The 23,740-nt window shown below is 41.3% G+C and overlaps 1 protein-coding gene across 2 annotated transcripts in view; it reads left to right on the top strand.

Annotated features, from left to right (window-relative positions):
* Nucleotides 1–23,740, top strand: part of CYTH3 (cytohesin 3) — an 84,838-nt gene that overhangs the window by 50,760 nt on the left and 10,338 nt on the right. For both annotated transcript variants that reach the window (XM_072120561.1, XM_072120562.1), the window contains exons 8-9: nt 485–633; nt 4,007–4,118. In XM_072120561.1, the coding sequence (XP_071976662.1) occupies nt 485–633; nt 4,007–4,118 (261 nt within the window). The remainder of the gene's footprint in view (nt 1–484; nt 634–4,006; nt 4,119–23,740) is intronic.

Here is a 23,740-nt window from a genome sequence, read left to right as displayed (position 1 = left end):
CCGCCCACACACTGTGATGGGCCGCGGTGGGCTGGATTACCCCGCCCACACACTGTGATGGGCCGCGGTGGGCTGGATTACCCCGCCCACACACTGTGATGGGCCGCTGGAGGCTGGATTACCCCGCCCACACACTGTGATGGGCCGCTGGAGGCTGGATTACCCCGCCCACACACTGTGATGGGCCGCGGTGGGCTGGATTACCCCGCCCACACACTGTGATGGGCCGCGGTGGGCTGGATTACCCCGCCCACACACTGTGATGGGCCGCGGTGGGCTGGATTACCCCGCCCACACACTGTGATGGGCCGCGGTGGGCTGGATTACCCCGCCCACACACTGTGATGGGATTACCCCAGCTCTTCTTGTATAAGTGTGTGTACACAGTGGGCTGTCATTCACTTGTTTTTCCCGTTGACATAATTTATTGCTGTTGGCTTAAACTCCTGAGGATATTATAACTTCTTCCCTTTCTTCCCTATAGATACCTGCTATGTCCTGTCTTTTGCTATCATTATGCTTAACACAAGTTTGCATAATCCCAATGTGAGGGATAAGCCATCAGTAGAGCGGTTTATATCCATGAATCGTGGAATCAATGAAGGCGGTGATCTTCCGGAGGAATTATTAAGGGTAATTAATTTTTTTTTTTCTTTTTCCATTCAATTTCTATGTTGGGGGCTTTTCTTGTTACCATCCTTCAATAACTTTTATAACTTAAAGTGAGCCTGTCGGGCAGTTTTGGGTCACTAAACCATCCACGGCCCTTTCTCTGTATGGGGCAGCAATAAAAAAATTAAAAAACCCTATTTTTACCTGGGCCTGCTGTAGATCTAGTGCATGCACCACTGCGACTCATGGACTCTTCTCTCGGTAAGTAAACACCAAACGGAGAAGGCGATTTTTGAACACATGGAGAACCGGTCTCTGTCTCAAATTGCCCTGTAACGTCCATTTGAATTCCTCTTAAAGGGGTTGTCTGGAGGTTGAAACATGACTGCTGTCTTCACAAAAACACCCCTCCCCTCACCATGGGGAGCTGCAATACCGGCACCAACCATGGCCAGCTGTGGCGCTGTTCTTGGTGCATGGAATCACTTTAATGGCACAGCTTCCCTGATGTAGATGTGCACGACGCCTTGCAGAGGCTTTTCATTATTATAAGATACAAGTGAGACCGAATCCAGGATTGTGGGCACTGATTATTTGGCAGTATGGAGGCTCGGGTTATCCTGGATCTGTGGGGTTGTGGCTCAGTACAGACAGAGTATGTAATGAAGTCTCATCAGTCTAATGTCTTTACCATAAGCCAGACTCGCAGGAAGCCAATTATCCCACCAGCATGGATTTGGTTCCCTGGAGAAAGCTTTGAATTCAGCGATTTGACAACTTCTGCTCAAAAATGTGATTCTCTTTTGTGTAAACATAATTTATATAAATGTAATCTGAGCGGATTGTATATGTACTCTGTAACCTACAGGCTCTGTAGGGTCTGTATTAATGAGATGTCATTACACGAAGGGGCTTTCTGCTCTTTGTGTGGGTTGTGTTTTATGTTTTATCAGTACTTAGAGCTGTAGGACAAAAGCCTGAGGCTGTAGGACAGGGATTCCCTTAAAAATAACACCCCTTTTTATGATTTCTGTCAAGAAGAGTGCTGCCAAAGGGATGTTGTCAGAGTCCCTCCTTGGTCTGGCTTCACAAGCTGTTACACTGACTCCCCCTGCTCCCTTATCACTTTTCAACTCCCTCTGCCTGATGTAATCTCACACAGTGGGAGGGGGGCCATTGCAACAGCCTGTGAAGCTGCAGCACGGAGTGGCTCCGTTAACGCCCCTAGAGCCCTTCTGACTCCTTAGCGTAGTAAAGTTGTTTTTAGAAGGAAGGTTGCAAGGATAACAAATATGATAAGATTACCACGCTAAGTTATATGAAGTTTGGTCCTGGATATCCATCCAGCACACGAGGCGTTTTTCTCGGAGGGGTCATAAGGCATGAAAGGATCGGTCTCTGCATTCAAACACCACCCATCAAAATTTCTGACCTGTCGAAATTGTTCTTAAAAAATATCTACTCTTTTAATATAAAGGTGAAGTATCTGTTGTATCCTAAAATTTGTGTGCCGATATTTCTAGCTTGATGCATTCCTTTTCTTCTACATCCGGAAATTATTACCCCATTATCATTTCGCTGCGTGTCAATCCGGTGATGTCGCACTTTAAAAGGAGCAAATGTCCTGCAGATTTTCCATCCACCTTTTTATGTGCACGCGTCAAGGCTTTCAACATGGATTTCTCAATAGTTTAATGTGCAATCCCTGCAATCCATCGGTTTTAACAGTCCAGATGATGAGAACATTGCGTTGTACATGTGTTTTCCAATCTGGAATCAATGCATGGCGCACGTCCATAAATGTCTCCCTCTACTTGAAAAGGCACAGGTGGTGCGTGTTCAGGACATCAGGTTACACGTTCTTGAAGGGTTGAGTCATACTTGCTGTGAGCAGTGAATTTTGTATTAAAAAATAAAAATTTATTTTATGTGATTTTTGAATGTTTTAATGACACTACTGTATTTAGGAAGAACCACATTCCCGTTGAAACCCTGTAAAAAAACATTAGTCAGTTGAAAATTAGCACCTGAAATTGGATAAAATTTTCATCTTGCCCTTCAGTATGTGGCAGGTAGACATTGCAGGGGAGTTAAAGTGACAACAAATCTGTGTTAAAATTTTCTCTGGTCCTACATTCCGTTGCCCATTTTACTGCATGCATTGCAGAAGATGATATCCATAGTAAATATCCACAGAAAGAATTAACATTTCGTTAAAATGTTGTTCATTTTGATGCAACTATAACACACAGAAGTGGACAGAAAAGTTAAATTTCCATGTAGCTCCAATGCTAATTTTTCAAAAATTATGTTTTTTTTTTCACTTAAAGCACAGCTCTGCTAATTATATTTCTTTCACAAATCAATAGCTGTTGAGATGTAGAACAACTTTGCCTATTATCTTGATTACCTATGTCCAGCAGTTTCTTTGCTATCCTCCTCAGTTTAGCCTGCCCCTGCTGTAGCCATCTTCCAAGACTCTGCCTTTTTATGTCTGTGGGACTGTGGAGTATTTACACTCTTAACTGCTGGATTGGGGGGCTGATGCTCTCTGCTCATCATGGAGGGAAAGGGAGGTTGTGTTATGTAGCTAGCAGGAAAGCTAAGTGTCTGTGCAGATCTGTGGATGCAAAGAATAGTGAGCTGCAAGGTCTCCGCTGTTCCCTATCGGTCCCTCTAACCCAGTCTGTGATTCTGCACAACAGTCTTTCTGTCTCTCTGTGCCCCTCCAGCTTTGTCATATAATCCTCTGCTAAAAACCCTTTCCACTAGCCTCTCATGATGTATTGTTCAATAATGAGCTGGCGTTTGCACGTGAACGGCTGAAGTCTGGCTCACTTAATCCCAACCCTAATAGGGTAACCCGCCCCAAATATGGTAACCACACACTATAAAATCAGGTTGTAGAGTTAAATAGGGAGACGTTCGGGAAGTCTCCACACTAAAAAGATTGCCCATCACTATTAGTCTCTGCTCAACACCATTTACACAGCAGGGAAGCTGATAATCCTTAGTGCTCAGACTATGCACTTTATGCAACTACTTCACTGCTGGTTTCTACTACTTATTCTGTACATACTAAGGGCGGGCAATACAACATGGGAATCATTCTGTTTTTTTTCAAGGGGAAAAAATAAATGACATTACACACAAGAAATTGCAGATGATTTGAGTTGAAGAATAGGAATAACAAATTAGTCTTAATCCCTGTCCACTATCTGTAAAGATTTTCAAACGCCTCCTTGCTATCGAAGGGTCGCGGTGGCTCTGCTTTTCTTTCTTTCTTTACCGCAACGCAGAAAATGTTGTTTTACATTCAGAAATTAATGAAAACTCTATTCCTGTGTTATCTAGAATTGAAAATGCCTTTATTTAATGTTTCTTCTTTTTCCAGAATTTGTACGAGAGTATTAAGAACGAGCCCTTCAAGATCCCGGAGGACGACGGCAACGACTTGACACACACGTTTTTCAACCCTGACAGGGAAGGCTGGCTCCTGAAGTTAGGTGAGTGGCCTATTAATATACGTGTGAATTGATTTTTTTTTTTTTTTTTTTTTCCCTTATTGTTGCTCACCAGACTTTTTAGACGAGTCTTACTTTGAAACGGATCTTAGCTCCTAACCAGCTAACCCGCATCCTCTATACTCTTCCGTAGCCTCAGGCAATGTCACGGGAAGGACAAAGTGAAGTCGATATCTGAGTTTTACTGCTCCTTACTAAAATATCTTGTATTTTAGCTATTCTTATTATTATTATTATTTGTGATGATAGAATTATTTTCTGACTTTAGAATTGCTTTTGAATATTTTATGTATTTAGTTTTTTTTTTAAAATCATTTCTTTACATCTTTTGATTTTTACATGAATTTTTGTGACTTTGAATATTTATTTTTACTCGTCACAGTCTGGTAATTCCAAGAGGCCACATGGCTTTAAGTGGTTTAATTGTGTACACTTATCTTTTTAAAAAGTCATTTTTTTTATTGATTTGAAATGAGACATTTATTTAGGATATTGAACTCCTATGCTCGTAGCGTTTTTCACCAAGTAGAAGATTCCTTTCCATCTGGAGATTGTTCAGTTAATTGAAGCGAATTTGGAGGCAGACAACCCATGCATTGCTAAGCAGCTCGATAATTATTTCAGCTCATTACATTCCAAGCCACAGTAGCAGAGCTCAGCAATTTGATTTGCATCCGCACGACCCCATATCACATCCACCCTCCAACACGACCCCTTCCGTCTAGAGCGAAATGCGTGGTTCCTTAGCTTCCTACTTTAATTTGGACTGTGGGTTAACTCTTGGAAGAGCGTAAGGTCAGCAGCCCTGGGAGTTGTCAAGACCAGCTGAAGAGGTACTAGATAGCAGTACAAAAATAGAAAGCGGAAAGTAAATCGGAAAAAAAAGAAATCTAATTACAGTGTAGTGGGATCTGAGCGGGCACGGAGGGATTAGGCTGGCATGTGCAATAAAGGTGTTAGTACATATACAATGTGCAGTGCAGCGCCTGTTATACCGCGCTATTTTAATTGTCTACATTAAAGTGGGCAAACTTGTGGCACAAAAAGTGTTAGTTATGGGATTGCAATACCCTGTGCCCGTTTTTTTCAATTTTTCATAGTAATACCGCAAATATCCAGTGCTGTAGAGGGCACTTCTTGTCAAAGCACTGTGTATGTGTCCTGGTTCCCCTGGAGGTTTCAAGGTCATTGTAGGATATATGACTATAATATTTAGCACAGCTCTGGATACAGAAATTGAGACCAAAAGCACTAATTTTTAGGGAGGCATCCACCCAATGCATTGTCTTCTAAAGTCTCTCCATGCCCATGATACATTCCTTATGTGGTCCCTAAAGTTGACCTTGTACACAAGATGCCGGCTTATGGCCTAGTGCAGTGGTGGCGAACCTATGACACGAGTGCCAGAGGTGGCACTTGGAGCCATTTCTGTGGGCACTCAGACCATCGCCCAAAAACTTCCTGCAGTCCCAGGAAACTTAAGAGATGCTGCTGTCAGCGCTATTTTAAAGCGACACTTCATTGGCTGTTTGGAATTGCAGGAATAGTGAGAAGGTGCTGACAGAACTGCAGTATCTTTGGATTTCCACCTGCTGGACCCAGCATTCTTCCTCTGAGAGACCCTGTAGAGAAGCTACTATGATGTCTGAATTTGCCCTCCTTCTTTCAAGTGTATTGGTTGCCTTAGGGGGCCAATACGATTGAAAGATTTGGAATGACAGGTAGCAATAAGTTAATAAATGCCATGTTGGCACTTCACTGTAAAGAAGTGGATTTTGATTGTGGTTTGGGCACTTTGTCTCCAAAAGGTTCGCCATCACTGACCTACTGTATATGGGTACCTCTGGAAATAGGCTACAGATTTTTGGGTATGTTGAAATTGTTAGAAGTTAATCAGTCATATGTTTGTCCAGTTTATGATCAGTGGCTCATGGCTGAATTTTAACAATACCATATAGAGCCTGTCCACCGCGCCATTAGAATTCTAGCGCCAATAACATATTCATGGAGAACCCCAGCTTCTTTGTCATTCTTAAATCAATTTAAGAAAATTTATGTAATTTTGTATATTTACAGACCCTCGATTATCACGAATATAAAAGTATAATGTATCTCCAGCATAAAGTACTAGGCAGTAGGGCCATGTCGGAGGGTCCTATTGAAGTGCCTGTTGCCAGCTGACTCACTGGAAACCTTTTCATTGATACATTTGCTTCTGCAATTTCTGATAGATTTATCTTTAAATTATTATTCCCTCCCCTTTGTTTGATTTGCATTTATTTGAATTTACTAATGAGATTGTTATGTTTAGTTGCCTGCACGCTTTTTAATTGGGGAGGGGTTCACTCTTTTATTAGGTTGCTTCAGGTGATTTGTCAGGCCATGAGTTGTTTTTAAGGGATTATTGGGGTGTCTCACCCCCTTGGTTGTCCAGTCTCTATCCCACTTTCTTTATTTTCTCCACTATTCTACTCGTCTAGGAAGAATTTAGAGAATACTATTACTATGACTGTGCAAGATAATACTTGTGCTCGGCATGGATTATCACTTCAGGAGGATCTTTTCCTTGGGTGACCGTCCACCGCTAGTAGTTTTATGGATGAAGTCAAAACTGGGACATTACAAGTTCTGTCTATGGCTGCACTGATTGGACATTGGCATATTTTGTAGGATAACACTTAGTCTTAGTGGATATTTTTTTTTTTTTGGGATACACCTCAGTATTAATTGAGGAACAGGGCAACCCAGAGTAATTGTAAAAGCTGCTCCTGAATATAAAACCGATATGTCTGGATACATGACAGAATGAGAAGTAAATGAATCGGTTCAGTTTGTTACAAGGGAGTTGTTTCTAAATTTATCTCACTCCTTGTGCTTGGTCTCTAATGAGCAAAAACATAATATAAACAATAGTAAAATTTCACTAAAAGTTAATATTTTCATTTTTATTTTTGAACATTTAGCCTAAACACATTTTTTGTTGTCATTGGTGTCTAGTGCTGGATACGCTTCAGCCTTATGAATGATAGTGTCCCAAAATCTTATGACAGGTGATTAAACCTGTCACCAGGATTGTCATTTTTACGCTGATTTTTTAAAAATGCCTGCATCAGCCTTTGGAGAGTGAGGAGGGGGGATGCAGCTGCAGCTGCCAGGCTGTGTCTTAGTCTCCTTATACATTCTTCCACTCCTCAACATCCCCCTCCCTCCCTCCCTCCCTGCCTGCATGTTTAATGCACAGAGGGAAGGATCTGGATGAGTGAAGAGTGACACAGGCTGCTGCACCTGCCCCAGCACCCCCCCCCCCTTCCCTTTCATCCAGGCTTTTAGAAGCAATGGACTGTGTTCCCTTGTGGCCAAACGTCCATTATCTTGAGTGCCCAAATAATTGATAATGAACAATCTGCATGAAAGGTAATGGAAGTTTTTTCTTATATTGCTTGGTATGATGATGCAGTAGTTGAGCGAAGGTGGAAATAAACTACTTCAGTATATACAGTAATTTTCTGATAATCTGTATACAGAGCTCCTGGGGTTACATTAGTTATACACGCTAGCTTGGCTATCACTCCTATAATGAAGCTATCTTCAAAGCAGAGCTCTGCATATCAGATGCTTAATAATTAAACTTGCTTAGCAGCTCTTTTTTTATCATTGTGTAAACCTTCAGGCAATGCTGTACTTTTTTGTGCCTTCCATCCATACACCAGTCACTTCCAGCCTATGGCAGCGCAACATAGATTAGCGGCTGCAGCTTTACCATGTGCGGTAATGTCAGATCTTAACCTTATCATAAGAAGGAACATGAAGTACTTCAATGAATTCCATCATTTCCTGATTACACGTTATAGAACATGTATCAATCTTTAATTGTGCTCCTGTTTGAAATCAAATTACCGTCCCCAAATTCTAATCATGTTCTCCGATTACATCAAAATTTGTTTGTACATCTTTTGGATGTAAATCAGACTTAGACTTCATAAAGTTTTGCCAATGCTGACAATGTTCAAATCCTTAAACTACACTATTCTACCAGAAATGTGTTATAAAGGAGGATGAGCTTAGGAGTCCAATGGATTTTGCTCACCTCCTCCTGCTCTATAGCACACTGCTTGCAGATAGGGTCATATATCCAATTTACTCAGCTCCTCCTGCTCTATATCACACTACTTGCAGATGGGTTACTATTGATTTGTAAAGTGCTACAGAATATAATGACCCTATATAAATAGGTTAATATTATTTATAATCTCCTCAGCACCTCCTGCTCTATAACATGCTGCCTGCAGGTGGGATACTCTATATACAATCAATTTGGCTCCTCCTGCTCTTTAACTTGCCGCCTGCATATAGGATACTATGTAAGATCTACTCAGCTTCTCCTGCTCTATAACATGCAGATAGCAACTAAATACAATATATCCAGCTCCTTCTCCTTTTATAACATGCTTCCTGCAGAGAAAACTTGTGTACAACCTGCATGGCCTCTCCTGCTCTATAACATGCTGCATGCAGATTGAATGTCATGCTCTATGTGACAGTTTTCCTGTAACTGGCTGGAGCTCACCGTTCATAGCACATGTATGTGGCTGGCCCAGATGAAAGTAAATGAAGGCTTTTTATTTATTATTATTATTTGGAACTATTGGTCTATTGCAGTCACGTTCTGCACATCACTTGCTTCCACTCTATTGCTTTTTGTACAAAAAAAATATACAGCCACAAATTCTCAGATGTGGTTTCCTCTTTTTTTTTTTTTTTTTTTATATTGTTACTATGAAAATTTCTCACAATGCATTCATTGACCTGTTTGGATTGGGAAACCAGCTAAAATCATATTCACAATGGATGAACGGATGTAGTTGAGGATATGGCTGCCTATGGGGCCGTATACGAAGGTCACCTAGAAGTAAACAGTCTGAACTAATATAGATCTGTCTGATCTGTCCATCTATTTGATCACTGTGATAAGATTTTTCGCTATTATTAAATGGGCACTAAAGTTAAAAGCAGCCAACGATCTATTGATACTGTTGCTCTTTTATAGTGATCCGTTTTGATGCCATATCAAAATGTGAAGGACAGAAAAAATAAAAAGCTAATAAAAACATTTTTTTTCCACCACGTTCCCATGACGGCCCCCACCTGGAGGTTGCTCCTTATATCCTGTAGGGACAGGAAGTCACAAAAGTTTAAAAGGCTCCTCCCTAGCACCCCACACCAGTGTCTTCCTGTCCCTAGGGGATACAAGTCGCAAGAGTTTCCTATCTGAGGAACACAAATGGTAAGGTTCTTAGGAACCAGTCCGCTCCCACACTTTCCTAAGTGCTGGGAAAAGACCTAAAGACACCCCCGTCCCCTGTACTCTCCCCGGCTAGAACCTATCCAACGGTCCCGCGCGGCTAATGCTGGGTTCAGCAAGGGGAAAGAAGAATAGAGTACAGGGGCAGAAAAGTTACCTGCCGGGCCGGCGGCCAAAAGTTGGTTCTCCGCTCCGGGGAAGAGGAAAATTGAAAGCGGCATACCTCGGGGAAAATCTGTCGCACGCTCCGGCATCGAGTCATTGTGGCGCGAAATTCTGGCGCATCACGAGGAACTTCCGGTCCGGACATCCAATCAGGTAACACTTCCGGGTCGCTCCGGAGGGGGTGGGGGAGGAGCCCAGACATAAAACCGCCAAGCCTCAGGCATATGGCGTTGGTCTCAGTCAAACACTAAGTTGGCTCCAGCGTCTCCATCTCCCTCATGGCAGATGAAGCGATTAACGTGTTCCAGGTCCTGGTACCTGTAAGTACAAGCCCTGGGCTACCTCTCTGTCACATTTCAGCTTTTTCTATGTATTAATGGCTGTTATTATGTGTACCTTCTCAGGGCAAGGATCAGAAAGAGCCCAGAGAAAAGGAACCAAGAGAGAGGGAAAAACCAGTTAAAAAGCCTTCCAAACGTTGTGGGCTGTGTAATGCAAAAATGGCAGAGGATTATAAAAAGAGTTTATGTCCAGACTGCTTAAATAAAATCCTCAAAGAGGAAAGATCTTCTTTAATAGATGAATTAAGATCAGTGATTAAAGAGGAAGTATCCTCATCTATTGCGGCCCACTTACCTGAACCCCCTAAGAAAAAAACTAAATATATCCAAACATCCTCTTCTGAAGAGGATTCGGATTTTCCCTCAGGATCCTTTAGTGAGAAAGTGGAGGATGACTTTGAAGAGACTCAACCTAGAGATCTAAATCAGGCAAAATATCTATTTTCCTCAGAGGAACTGGATAATCTATTGAAAGCATTAAAAAATACACTAGATATCGAGGACGTGGTTGAACCATCCTCGGTTCAGTCTGAACTCTTCGGAGGACTAAAATATAAAAAGAAACGGGTCTTTCCAGTGGTAGACACATTAAAAGATCTAGTTCTAGAGGAGTGGAAAGCCCCAGAGAAAAGAATATCAGTTTCTAAAGAATTTCGCAATAGACTACTGTTTGAAGATAATGCTTTATGGGACCCTATACCTAAAATAGATGTTCAGGTCACCAAAGTGGTTAAAAAAACTGACCTTCCCTTTGAGGATATTGCACAGCTTAAAGACCCTTTAGATAGGAAGGCTGATGCCCTTTTGAAAAAAGCGTGGGAAGCATCCTCCCTAAACATAAAAACAAACATTGCGTCCACTTCTGTAGCTAGAACCCTCTTTTTGTGGCTCTCAGAATTAGAAAACCACCTTATAAATAAAACCCCTAGAGAATCCATCATAGAGTCCATGCCCCTCTTAAAATCCGCTACCGCATTCCTTGCCGATGCATCTGCTGAAGCCTTAAGATTCTCGGCTAAAGAAGCGGCCCTGACTAACTCAGTCCGTAGGTCATTATGGGTAAAACAGTGGGGCGGTGATGTTAAATCAAAGACCATGTTATGTGGAATTCCATTTCAGGGAGAATTCGTATTTGGCAGCGAACTGGATTCTATCCTGGAAAAAGCTGCGGATAGAAAAAAGGGGTTTCCAGTTAACAAACCTTCCCCTAAAAGACCCTCTTTTTCCTTTCGCCCCTCTAGGGAAAATAAAACCCAATATAGAGGAAAGGGAAAGACTGGCAGGTGGAGCTACGCAAAAGGCGGAGCAGGTCGCGGGTACCTCTTTAACCCTGACCAAAAACAAAAAAGACAATGACTTACAGGTGGGGGGGAGGCTTTCTTATTTTGTAACAAAATGGGAGGAAATTTCTCCGAGTCCTTGGATTCGGCAGATTATAAAATCAGGTTACAGGATAGAATTTCTCCATCCCCCCCCTCAAAACTTCCAGATTTCTCCCAAATTTACCAAGACTCAAAATCTTCAGTTATGGGCCAACATTCAGCAGCTGTGTCACATGAATGTGATTGTCCCAGTACAGAAGTCAGAAGAAAGGAAAGGATTCTACTCCCCTCTATTTTTAGTAAAAAAACCGAACGGCACGTACCGTTTAATTATAAATCTAAAAAAATTGAACAAATTTATAGTAACCAAACATTTCAAGATGGAGTCAATAAGATCTACAGTACCTCTCATAGGTCAAAATTATTTCCTATGTACAGTGGATCTCAAAGACGCGTACTATCACGTCCCAATTTTCCAAAACCATCAGAAATATCTGAGGTTTGCGGTTCAATCCCCTCAGGGGAAAATCCTTCATTTCCAGTTCAGGGCACTACCGTTTGGAATTTCATCAGCTCCACGCATATTCACCAAGATAATGGTAGAAGTGGTAGCCTACCTGAGAAGGAAAAATATTGTAATAATACCCTACTTAGACGACCTGCTCTTAGTGGCCAGAACAAAAGTAGAATTAAAAAGTCACCTACAGACATCTCTACTTCTCCTTCAGGATTTAGGCTGGGTAATAAACCAGGAGAAATCCAATTTCTCTCCAGAAAAAACAAAGATCTTTCTAGGGGTAGTACTGAACTCAATGAAACAGAGTTCCTTCTTGCCACAAGAGAAATGCAAAAAATTAAAACAATCTGTAAGTCTCTTTCAGGAGAAAATCTTTTGCAGCATCCGAGCAGCTCTAAGTCTACTAGGACTCCTGACCTCCTGTATCCAGTGTGTGGCCTGGGCACAAAGTCATACGAGAATCATGCAGGCCTGGACGATCCGCATCTGGGACAAAAATCCACTACATCTAGATCACAAGGTAAAAATCCCTTATCTAGTAAAACACTCGTTAAACTGGTGGAAAAATCCCCAAAATTTAAGGAAGGGGGTCTGGTGGAATCCCTCCCCGGTTCTCACAATACAGACAGATGCAAGCCTGCAAGGTTGGGGGGCAGTTCTCCCAGACCTACATCTTCAAGGACAGTGGGACAATCAATCCCGATCCATGTCCTCAAACTTCAGAGAGCTGAAAGCGGTCTTAGAAACGCTAAAAGCTGCACACAAATCCATAGAAGGTCAACATATCAAGATCTTCTCCGACAATACGACTACGGTCGCTTACCTACGCAGACAAGGGGGAACGAAATCAAAGAGCCTGACGAATCTATGTTGCCAAATTTTCAAATGGGCAGAATCTCACCTCCTCTCCCTCTCAGCAATCCACTTAAAAGGGATAGAGAATACAGAAGCAGATTTTTTGAGCAGAGTCACACTGGACTCAAACGAATGGTCTCTACATCCAGAAACCTTTTTGGAGATTTGCCACCTGTGGGGAACTCCAACTCTGGATCTGTTTGCCACCTTCCAAAACAAAAAGACGACCCTATTTTTCTCTCTGGATCCCAGGGGCTCTCCATCAGGCCTAGATGCTCTCAGCCAGTCATGGGGAACAGGTCTAGTCTATGCCTTTCCCCCTATATCTTTGATTCCAAAAGTGCTGCAGAAACTGAGATCCGAAAAGATTTTTCTAATACTCATTGCTCCATTTTGGCCGAAAAGAAGCTGGTTCCCGGCTGTTCAAAGACTGTCAATAGACAATCCATATCATCTTCCCTACCGTCAGGACCTTCTCACACAGGGGCCATTATATCATCAAAACCTAAAACAATTAAATCTGACAGCCTGGATCCTGAGAGGTCGTTCTTAACAGCCAGAGGACTCTCTAGTGAAGTTATCAGCACCATAAAAGCAAGCAGGAAACCAGTAACAAATGCCATCTATCAAAAGATCTGGAAGAAATTCTGCTCCTGGTGCGGAGACCGTCCTCCCTCTCTGGGAACCCCAAACCTAGCTCAAGTGTTAGACTTCCTACAGTCAGGGTTTTCCTTGGGTCTTAGGCCAAGCACACTCAAGGTCCAGATTTCTGCACTTAGTGTTTTTCTTGATTTTCCCCTGGCCAACCATCAGTGGGTCAAAAGATTTATCAAGGGGTGTTCCCGTATTAGACCTTACATAAAAAACCAAACTCCCCCTTGGGATCTTTCCTTGGTGTTAGACCATCTTACAGGGCCTTCCTTTGAACCTCTAGAGGCAGAAAACATAAAAAGCCTTACACTAAAAACAGCCTTTCTTATAGCCATCACTACAGCTCGTAGATTAGGAGAAATTCAGGCCCTTTCATGTAAAGATCCCTTCTTAAGAGTCCTAGAGGATAGAATAGTCCTTAAACTAGATCCCTTATTTCTCCCAAAAGTGGTATCTAACTTCCATCGCAAACAAGAAATTATTCTTCCCTCTTTCTATCCTAACCCTAAAACAGACAGTGAAAAGAAATGGCAGACCTTAGATGTTAGGAGGACTGTGCTTCTGTATCTAGAAGCTACACAAAGTTGGAGGAAAGATTCTAACCTATTAATAAATTTTGGGGGTAAAAACAAAGGCTGTAAAGCCTCCAAAGCAACACTAGCCAGGTGGATTAAATCTACCATCATACTTTGTTATAAATCAGCCAACACTTCCCTACCAGAATGTATTAAAGCTCATTCTACTAGAGCCATAGCTACTTCATGGGCAGAAAAAAGAGGCGCATCCTTAGACCAGATCTGCCGCGCAGCCACGTGGTCAAGCTCCTCTACATTCGCAAAGCACTACCGCCTGGACATTGCCTCTCAGAGCGATCTGTTGTTTGGCAGAAAGATTCTCCAGGCAGTGGTCCCTCCCAAATAATGGGTAATCTGGTAAGTCTCCAGGTGGGGGCCGTCATGGGAACGTGGTGGAAAAGATGGAATTAGTCTTACCGGTAATTCGGTTTCCACTAGTGACCATGACGGCCCCCCATTATTTCCCTCCCTTCCTTCCTTCTTGGTAACGGGTCCAAAGGTGTATGCACTTACATCCTTCCAGGTGGTACTTTGGTAGACACTGGTGTGGGGTGCTAGGGAGGAGCCTTTTAAACTTTTGTGACTTCCTGTCCCTACAGGATATAAGGAGCAACCTCCAGGTGGGGGCCGTCATGGTCACTAGTGGAAACCGAATTACCGGTAAGACTAATTCCATCTTTTTTCTTTGTTAATAGTCGGTGGCCCCAGTATTGGCCTTAAGATTTGTCTAAAGTCAGTACAGTTTGGTGGCCAGTGGGGGATTTTACTGGTTGGTTGAAGGTGACCCTCTCCCCCTCCATCCCCCCCCCTCCCCAAGAATCATCATGACCTTAGTCCAACACTAGTTGGCAAAACTCTTTTTCTTAAACAGGAAAGTTTTGCTGAATGGGAGAGGGCCGTGTCAAAAGTGGTTTGTTTCAGTAGTTTACAGAAAGTATTTTGTTACAGGCTACTTAAAGGTACGGTAAGCATTTTTTTTTTTTCTTTTAATTATTTCCACGTTGCCGTCCTCAGCATCAGATGGGCAAAAATGCAGCAAGATGTGTATATGGCATAGGCCAACGGTATATACCAAATGATAATTGTCAAACAGTATCCAGCCATATATTTTAGCTAAGCCAGAAGCTTTGGGACGCTTTTGACCTCGGTCATGGCTTCTTTATGGTTCTTGAGGTTAAGTGTTTATATCATCAGACTTCCTGAGTATGTCATAGAACTTGGTGCTCCATTATATTCTACACCAACTTTGGTCTTCATAAGTTTTACCATTTATTATACCAGCCAGTCCCAACTAACTCCCCCAAGCCGGATGATCAGTGGGCAGCATGTTATATAAGAAATCATAGTGTATTCTCTACATCTTTTTTTTACTTTCGTCTGTTTTACCATTTCCAAGATATTTCCAGTTTAGTCCATATTCTAATGAGACGAGAAGTGCAACCAGGGCCCTGGTGTTCACGCCTATATCACTTCTTCCTTCTTCCAGTAACATCTCCTGCTTCTTACAAGGCAAACCTGTTGCTTTTCTGATGAAGAAAGCAGTGATCCAGGTAGGAATAGCAGCGGTGCAGTGGCTAAGGACACACCCTTGGTGCCCCAACTGCCTCATTAGCATACAGATTAAAATGGGAATTTCTCTGAAATGATATTGTAGTATAATATATTTTTGAAATCCTAACACATTTGTACACAAATTTAACACCGCTATAGCATGCTGCCAGTATACCAGTGCCACGCGACACTGAACATACTATCCAGACACCCAACAAGTGATAATGCGAGTCCCTAGAGAAGGTGCGGTGAAATCTAGCTTTTATCACAAGGCCTGACAACCATTCTCTGAACAGTCCTCCATTTTTACTTGGCTAAAATTAATGGTTATGGTTTTCCACAAGGATCGATATATAATATTTGAATGCATTTATCTACAAACGGTGATTATTTTTGTGTGTCTTTTTTAATTTTTTCCCATATTATCTGTGAGTTTGTATTGGTTTGGTTTGGCTATGATTTTTTTAATAAGTGGTTTAAATGTGCCTTCTTGTTTTCCTTATGGCCTATGACCTTTCACCTTTCTGTTCTGTGACTGGCTGTCTCTGCTTATTCTGCGTTAGGAGGTACGTACACAAACGCTTCCAGCCGCACAATTTTTAAGTTTTCCATCCACTTTTTTTTTCAATTATTATTAATTTCTCAACAAAACTTTTAAAAATAATCACAGAATTGCGCTCTTTTTGTTTACACCCCCCCATAATCACCATTTTGCATTTTTTATTTATTTTTTTTTGGTTGGAAAATCTTCCTGATTCTTCTGCCAAGCTTCAATTACCGAATATGAATTGGTTAACAAGCGTTGCCATTTACCAGTCACTAATCTTGTGAGATCTGCAGTCATTTTGGTAGATTGAGGTATCGAGACTCCAGCCTGCAGATCTCTGTAACCACAAAGAGCCTGTAGCACTCTACTGCAGAGCTCGGGAAGTCAAAGTGCCACAGACTACCATCCCCAGGAGGGATAGCTAGGACTCTGTGGTGGGGAGGGGGATCCATTTGCAGTGTATTAAGAGTCTGGTAAATACATTTCAGCATAAATCCTTAATGCTAACATTTCAATTTCACAATGTGAGTTAACAGGTAACTCAATCACTTAACCTAGTCTGCAGAAACAAATCCTGTAAATAAAAAGAATCAATAGAAAAAAAAAAGTTTCGAATGTGTAGTGCGTTTTATAAGCGCGTCTGCAATGATGCATTATTCTTAAAGGACGCTTTTGAGCTTTCAAATATCCTTCGGTAAAAAACAGCATTGTGTAGGCAACTTTAGACACTTTCCAGACATACCTGACCTGTAGAGAAAACCCTATTGTTATAGTTATATAAATAAGGCTAGGCTCACTTTTTTCATACTCCATTAGGAGGATTTCCCACATACCCTTATGGAGGGCTAGGACATTTGGCACTGTATACACATAAACTGAGATGGTCGTCTTGTTTCTCTATTCCTCCTTTCGCTTTCAGTTGGAGACGTAATTGGTATAAAATATTTCAGGGTGTTTCCCCCAGTGACATAATTTTCCTTATAAGGTACCTCCCCGAGCATATTCTCAGAGGAGGCTGAGGATGGATGCAATACATTGCATCTGTCTCCATAAGTTTTGATGGCCTCCGCTGTGCGTGTACGTCGGCAGGTTGGAAAGATGTGTACAGGATGAGTAAAAGGAGCAGTGACACGCATAGACCTACCTTTGTTGAACCAAGAAGCTTCTCAGCATGAAGAAAAAACAGAATTCTATCCAAAATGATGGGGTTCTGAAAACCAGGCAAGGTGTCACTGGGAAACATAAAATTGCCTTATACAATAGAGTTTTTTTACTTGATGGGTGATATGCATTTCATTACCTACATTACCTATAATTAGCCATGTTCTTCAACATCTTGTGTAGAAAGATGAAAATCTAAGTTCTCCTAAAGTGGCAACTTTCTTAATCGTCCAATGGATAATGCATGTCGGGTCAAGCCCCTTATTCAGGTCCAAAACTGGATCTCTTCGGCAGTGAAAAGGTAGTAACACCGGTGGTGTATTACATAACCATATGTTAGATTATCCTTGGTTCACCCCTTCTGTCTCTTATGGTCCAGGATACAAGGAGTTGTTAAACGGTCCTGGTCTGCAGCCAACAACACTGAATATTTATGTGATCTAATTTCAGCCTAAGTTTGTCATTTTGCATTTCCTCATTATTTAGAGTCTTTTAGCTAAAGGAGTATTAAGAATAAAGATGCAGATTGAATACAGCACAAGCGAAACATATTTATGTTAACATCTAGTTAAAATTAATTCACAAGTAGTCGACTACAATTCCATGTAAGCTGTGCACGGCAGACCGTGTTTGGAAAAGCTATGTACCGGTACTCTTACCTTTTGTGTATGTCATTAGTACCGGTAGTGATAGAACAGCAAAAAGTGAAGTTATTATCCGGATCTGCAGGTCTATCAGCTTGAAGAGCTTTCTGCACTGAACTGCTCTACAGCCCCTCCCCTCTGTAATAAGTAGGAGCTGTATCAGGATTTTGGTTGGATACTTCAAGCAGTCACTCAGAGCATAGGGGAGGGGCTGTGGAACTGTTCATTGTTAAGAGCAGAAAGCTCTTCAGGTTGAAATACCTGCCCAGAGCACTTGCAGGAGCTAGAAACCAGGATTAAGAATTCGTTTTTCACAATCCTGCTGCTACTTACTCAATGCACAATGGTACGGTAGCCCCTTGGGCTCATTAGCATAATTGTAAAGTTGATATTAGAAGGAAGGAGGCCATGGATAACAAATATTAGAGGATTACCACAGTCACGGTGCCCGGATCTATGAGTAAGTGTCCCTGGTTTATCATGATGGATTTTGATGTTAGATTTCCTTTAATATACTTATTGTATGTGTGGATCGCCTCCTATAGTGTGACCTTTAAAGTTAATTATAATAACACAAAGATAAAATGGTGCAACAAATTGGTTACGTTTTTTAGGTATATTTTCTCCTCTTAAAAAGGAGCATTTACTGATGGGAGCAGCACAGATAGAAATCAGGACAACGATGGAAGAGCCAGCATGAGGAGACACAGAAGATTGGGGAGAATCCATCTTCCTTCGTGTGTAATGCTGTGCAACGGGCCAAGCTGTTCAACATTCGACTGAAAGAAGTTTGCCCTTGTGGTGGCTGCTTTCCATGCATACCCTGCTGGTCATTAAATTCCCAGAGGAGATCATTTTTTTAGGGTAGAAATTAGCAGAAGTGGTCCTCCAAATGTTCATGAATAAATCATGTGATGTTCAGCTTTTGTTGTGCTTTCTACAGACAGATTAGCCGGTGGATTGAGTTACATTTAACATCGCCACCACTTCTTCCTAGCTCCCTGCTTCACTTAACACTTCGGAAAATCAATATGGTTTCCTATAGACTTTCCCAATGTCCATCAAGACACATGGAGTCAAATTAAGATCTCCCACTAGTGTCTAACGGGCCAAGAATCCTCCTCTTGTATGTCTTTCAGAAGATGACATTGGCCTGTTATCCGTGGTTTTCCTGGATTTCCTGAAAGATAGATCTTTATATATTGGTTTATGGGTTTGCCCAGAATTAGAAGAACACCAGACTCCCCCCACTGATCCGTTCATCTAGTGATGGAAGGAGCAGGAAGCGGCCGCTCCGTCTGCAGTGTAGTGGCCGCCCCTCTGACATCTGATGTAAGAGGCGCTGATAGTTTTAAACCCATAAACCCCTTTAAGCTAAAAGGTCTTCAGCATGAGCTGCATGTGCTGTATATTTCTGATATTTGTTTCATCCTGGGTGACTGTACTGGAGCAGTGTAGATAATGCGGATGTCCTATGTTTTTCATAATCTAGGATTTTACCAGGAGAGATCAGATCTGTGGTTAGATTGGGGCTTTGGTGCTATGGAAGATAAAGATGTCACTAGCAGATTAACGTACTGACTGTCATCTAAATTGTGGGATTACTCGCCCATGACTACCAGACTAACTAATATGTGGCACATAAAAAATGTCATTAATAGGGAGCATTGTTCTTGTGTTTTCATTTTGAGGTACGTCTCTTAGGCTGTCCATATGTCCAATAAGCCACATGACGCCTCCATTCCCTTCAAGGCCAGTTGCCCATCAGCGTTTTTGCTTGGTGAGTGTGTGGCATTTACTGGGCCGAACCTAAAACTGCTGAACTGAACTCCGCACACCAGTTCAGTGATTCTAGTGTTAGTCGGGTGAACCCCATACATGGACGAGGTGAGTTTATCAGAACAAACTCATTTGACACAGAAAATGGGCTGACGCTACAGTATATTATCTCTTATTACATGTGAGAGCTCTGATTACAACTTTATATTAAAAAGTGTCCCAGTAGATGAGCCGCCCTCCTCCTCCGCTGAATTGTCTTGTCTGTAAGACAACTGGCTACAGCAGAACAATAGATACCTTGGCCCCACCTCCTATGATTAGCCACCAAACTTAAGTGGTCAGCAGGAAATTAACCCCTATATTTACTCCAAGTCTGGATCATGCTACAAATTGACAGAACTTTATTTCTTGTTCTTCTTCAGTTTATTGCTGTCCAATGTTTGACCCAGTGTTAGGACATGGGGGATAATACATTTTATCCCCTTGTGTTTAGGAGATAAATGTTTGTAACAGCCTAATGTGACCATGACCGGAGAGGACACGGGATATGTGATTCAGAGCAGTGTCTGTGATGATCTTGAGTGGTGGTTGTGCATGAGGTTATCCATCTTCTTTTCATTATAGGCTTCCATAGCCGTGATTCATTTTACTGCTCATCTTGTTTGTTTGCATGAAATTTAATTAAAAAGATCTAATTATAGTAAAATAATAATCTACGTGATGGAGCAAAGTCTAATTATACTGTACTGTCTGGTCAGCTGATGACCTACTGGATGAAAGAGACCCCAACCCCCCACCACCTTCTCTGGAGGCCTCGGAGGGGATCCAGGCATTGGGTTCATTGATTTGTATTTTACAATGCTTTTATGATGATATTATCCCAAGTATAAGGAGTTCAGGTGTAATATACAGTAATGATATGACTTGTTCAGCTAGTCTGCCTAGTTTTAGTGGCCAAATATACAGATATGTTAATGAAAGGCCAGATGGTTCTTCTCCTTCACTGGTTTTGGCTTAATAATTTTCACTAGTGTCCTTTACCGTATAAGGAAAAGGTGTACATCTGTCTAGTATTGGGCGTAGTTCCCGGTTGCAGTAGTGGGTTTGTTGGAGTTTGGGAAAATGGTTATGGGCAACGACTACTTCCCAGTATTGGCCAATCTAGTAAGTCTGTAACTCGTTAGGTATTCATTGGGTATTCATAGGAAATTTTTAATGAAGGAATCAGACTAAATATTAATAAAATACTATTCCATCGCTCTCCCAGCCCCCTGATGAACCTGCTTTTTTAATCTGAGCTTGGGTAAAGTTTCCACGTCGTTCTCTTTATGGTAGTGTTTATAGAGGTTTTAGTTGGGAAGGAAAATGGCAAGTGTATTTCTTCTTGGATCAGTACAACTATATTGGACTAGGGTTCATTGGGTCCTTCAGAAAAAAATATTTTGGGTGCTTCTAAATTTGGCGCTCTTCTACTAGACCCAGTCCGACAATCAAGACGCTTATTTTGTTTATATATTTGCAAATTATTTTGGGGACTGTTTTTTGTGACTTTATGGTTGGATTGTGATGTATTATATATATACTTCAAGTTAAGATAGGACCCCAAAAACTATGCATGCAAGTCCCCATCTTCTTATGTATGGAGAAGTTTAGGCCTGCACTCTTTGATGGGTTATGGCGATGTGTGAAAAATGGGTCGGTATCCTATATGACATATACACATTCACACCAACGTTTCCCTGATATCTTCTGATGGCATTCACTTTCATATTTGGCAATGTTCTCTGTGAACATGAAACCTGTCTGGTTGATGGGGTTTTTAATACCTCTTGGTCCCAACACATTCACTTGTTGAGGGAGATTTCTCATCAAGTTTCTGAGGTAAAACTGTTCTAGTTGCCCATGGAAACCAATCAGAGCTCAGCTTTAATTTTATAAACAGCTGTGGGAAAACTAAAGCTGAGCTCTGATTGGTTGCCAGGGCAACTAAAACAGTTCTGCTCTAAGAGACTTGTGATAAATCTCCCCCCGATGTGTTTCCATCATTTTTAGCCACTTACAATGAAAGATGCAGGTCAAATTTGCTCTGCTGACATGGAAGCCTAAGACATCCACGTCCCATGTTTTTCTTTAACCACATTTGTGGCCGATGGTCAATATTTGCAGTTCTGTTCTGCTCTTCTTTATGATGAGATCTTTTGAACCACTTTACAAAGTATTATGATTTTTTACTTTTATTTTTATGAAATGACACAAAAATACGGTAAATGACGTGTTATAACGTTTGTTTAGCTTGATAAACCGACAACTGAAAAGTTGAAAAAATAAGGTTTTTTGGCATTTTTTCCCATTACAGTTTTAGTTAATCAGCAGTAAAATTGGATATAAATATGTACATCATCAATCCGTCAGCTGTAGATACAGGGGGTGCATGTACTTTGTCTTCTGAACTGTGACACCTAGTAACACATTTCTGGTGTCATATTAAAGAGGTTAATCGGGATAACGCTGCAATTCTTATATTAAAGGAGAGTTTCTCCTCTTTAATACGCTGTATCTTCACGGGATAGTGTGCAAATAGAACATACATGGCCCTATGGCAGTCAAGAGGGGGTTATGGAGGATGGTAAAATGCTAAAATGATAATCTATAGACTGCTCTACACTGACTAGACTTGTGTCTTGACATCTGTTTCAGCACTTCTGTTTGAAAGTTTCCTTTTGGAGTGAAAGCAAAAATTCTTAAATCAGGAAAGGACTTGGGGCCCACAAGGTTGGGTTCCTGCATTTCTCATTATCCCTCCAATCCCTTATCCTGCTGGGTCTTAGAAATATACTACGGATTTCTCTGTGGAAATAATTATAATTTGCCACATGTCTGGATGTCTGTTACTTACATGATAAATGTGTTTTCCCTGTGTCCTCAAAACCCATTCGTCCCCCAATATATAAAGATTGACGTCCTTTCTTGGGACTAAAAAAAAAAAAGCCGTCTTTTAAAAAAAAAAAAAAAAAAAAAAATTTAAGTGATTAAAATTAATGAGAATTCTCCTAGAGGTGGTAGATTGCCACGTTTTGGAATCTGGAATTTTTTTCCATAATATGGGAAATTAAAAAAAAAAAAAAAAAAATTCCGTAGCCCATAACCCATAGATATTTTTTATTTTTTTGTCTGTTTTTGAAAAATACAAGCTCTCCTGTGATTGGTGAAAAAAAAACTAAGTTATAAGATGGTTTTCTCTCAAGGTTGTTCTTATAACTATCCAATTATATATTAAACATCACACTACATCTACCAGGTTTTTTTCTTTTTAATCAAATTGTTGCACAGCTCGTTATAACTCTCAACTATGAATGCTCTCTCTGAAATAACGAGCCGTGCGCCTGTGTGACATCACATGACCAGGAATACAATGAGCTGTGCGCCTGTGTGACTTCACATGACCAGGAATACAATGAGCTGTGCGCCTGTGTGACATCACATGACCAGGAATACAATGAGCTGTGCGCCTGTGTGACTTCACATGACCAGGGATAATTTTTTTTTTATCCAAAGGAAGTAAACCGTGAAGCTTCCTGTTGAATGATCGCAAGCAGAGATCTAGAAAAACGCGAGGAAATTGTATAACTTTTCATTACATAAACATCAGTTGCAAAATGTGGACACCCCCTTTAAAAGCTGAAACACCCTAAACTAATGATGGATTGATTAATGATAAAGCTTTGTTAATCCTTGTTTATTGCAGAGACCTTACAGATGATCATTGCAGCCTAGGGCTCAAGTTCAGTACATTTCTAGGGTCCAGAGGTCACAGTGGACAGGGAGGTCCGTTTTGTAACTAGGGGTCTTCTGTAAGTAGTGTCCTTATGTTGAATAAACCCCATCAAAAGACGGTCTCCAACATAACATTACCCTCCCTTATTAATGTCCAATGTAGGCGACAGATCCTTTCTTCGCACACATAATTGGCGAGACTGAAGCGTCGGACGTTTAATTGCTGCAAAAAATCTAGTTTTACTTAATTTTCCACATTGCATAACACTATATAGCTCATTGTCTGGAGTCCCGGAATAGCTGGGACACATGATCTGTCTTGGCCGTAAGGAAACATTATGGGAAAGATCTATAAAAAAGATGCACACAGCAGATCATGGGGTCATGTGTAAAAAGTTCAGTAAATATCCGCTTATGTGT

Source organism: Engystomops pustulosus, chromosome 8 (genome assembly GCF_040894005.1).
Source record: "Engystomops pustulosus chromosome 8, aEngPut4.maternal, whole genome shotgun sequence".
NCBI classification, from domain to species: domain Eukaryota; kingdom Metazoa; phylum Chordata; class Amphibia; order Anura; family Leptodactylidae; genus Engystomops; species Engystomops pustulosus.
This window is presented reverse-complemented; position numbering and strand designations above follow the sequence as displayed.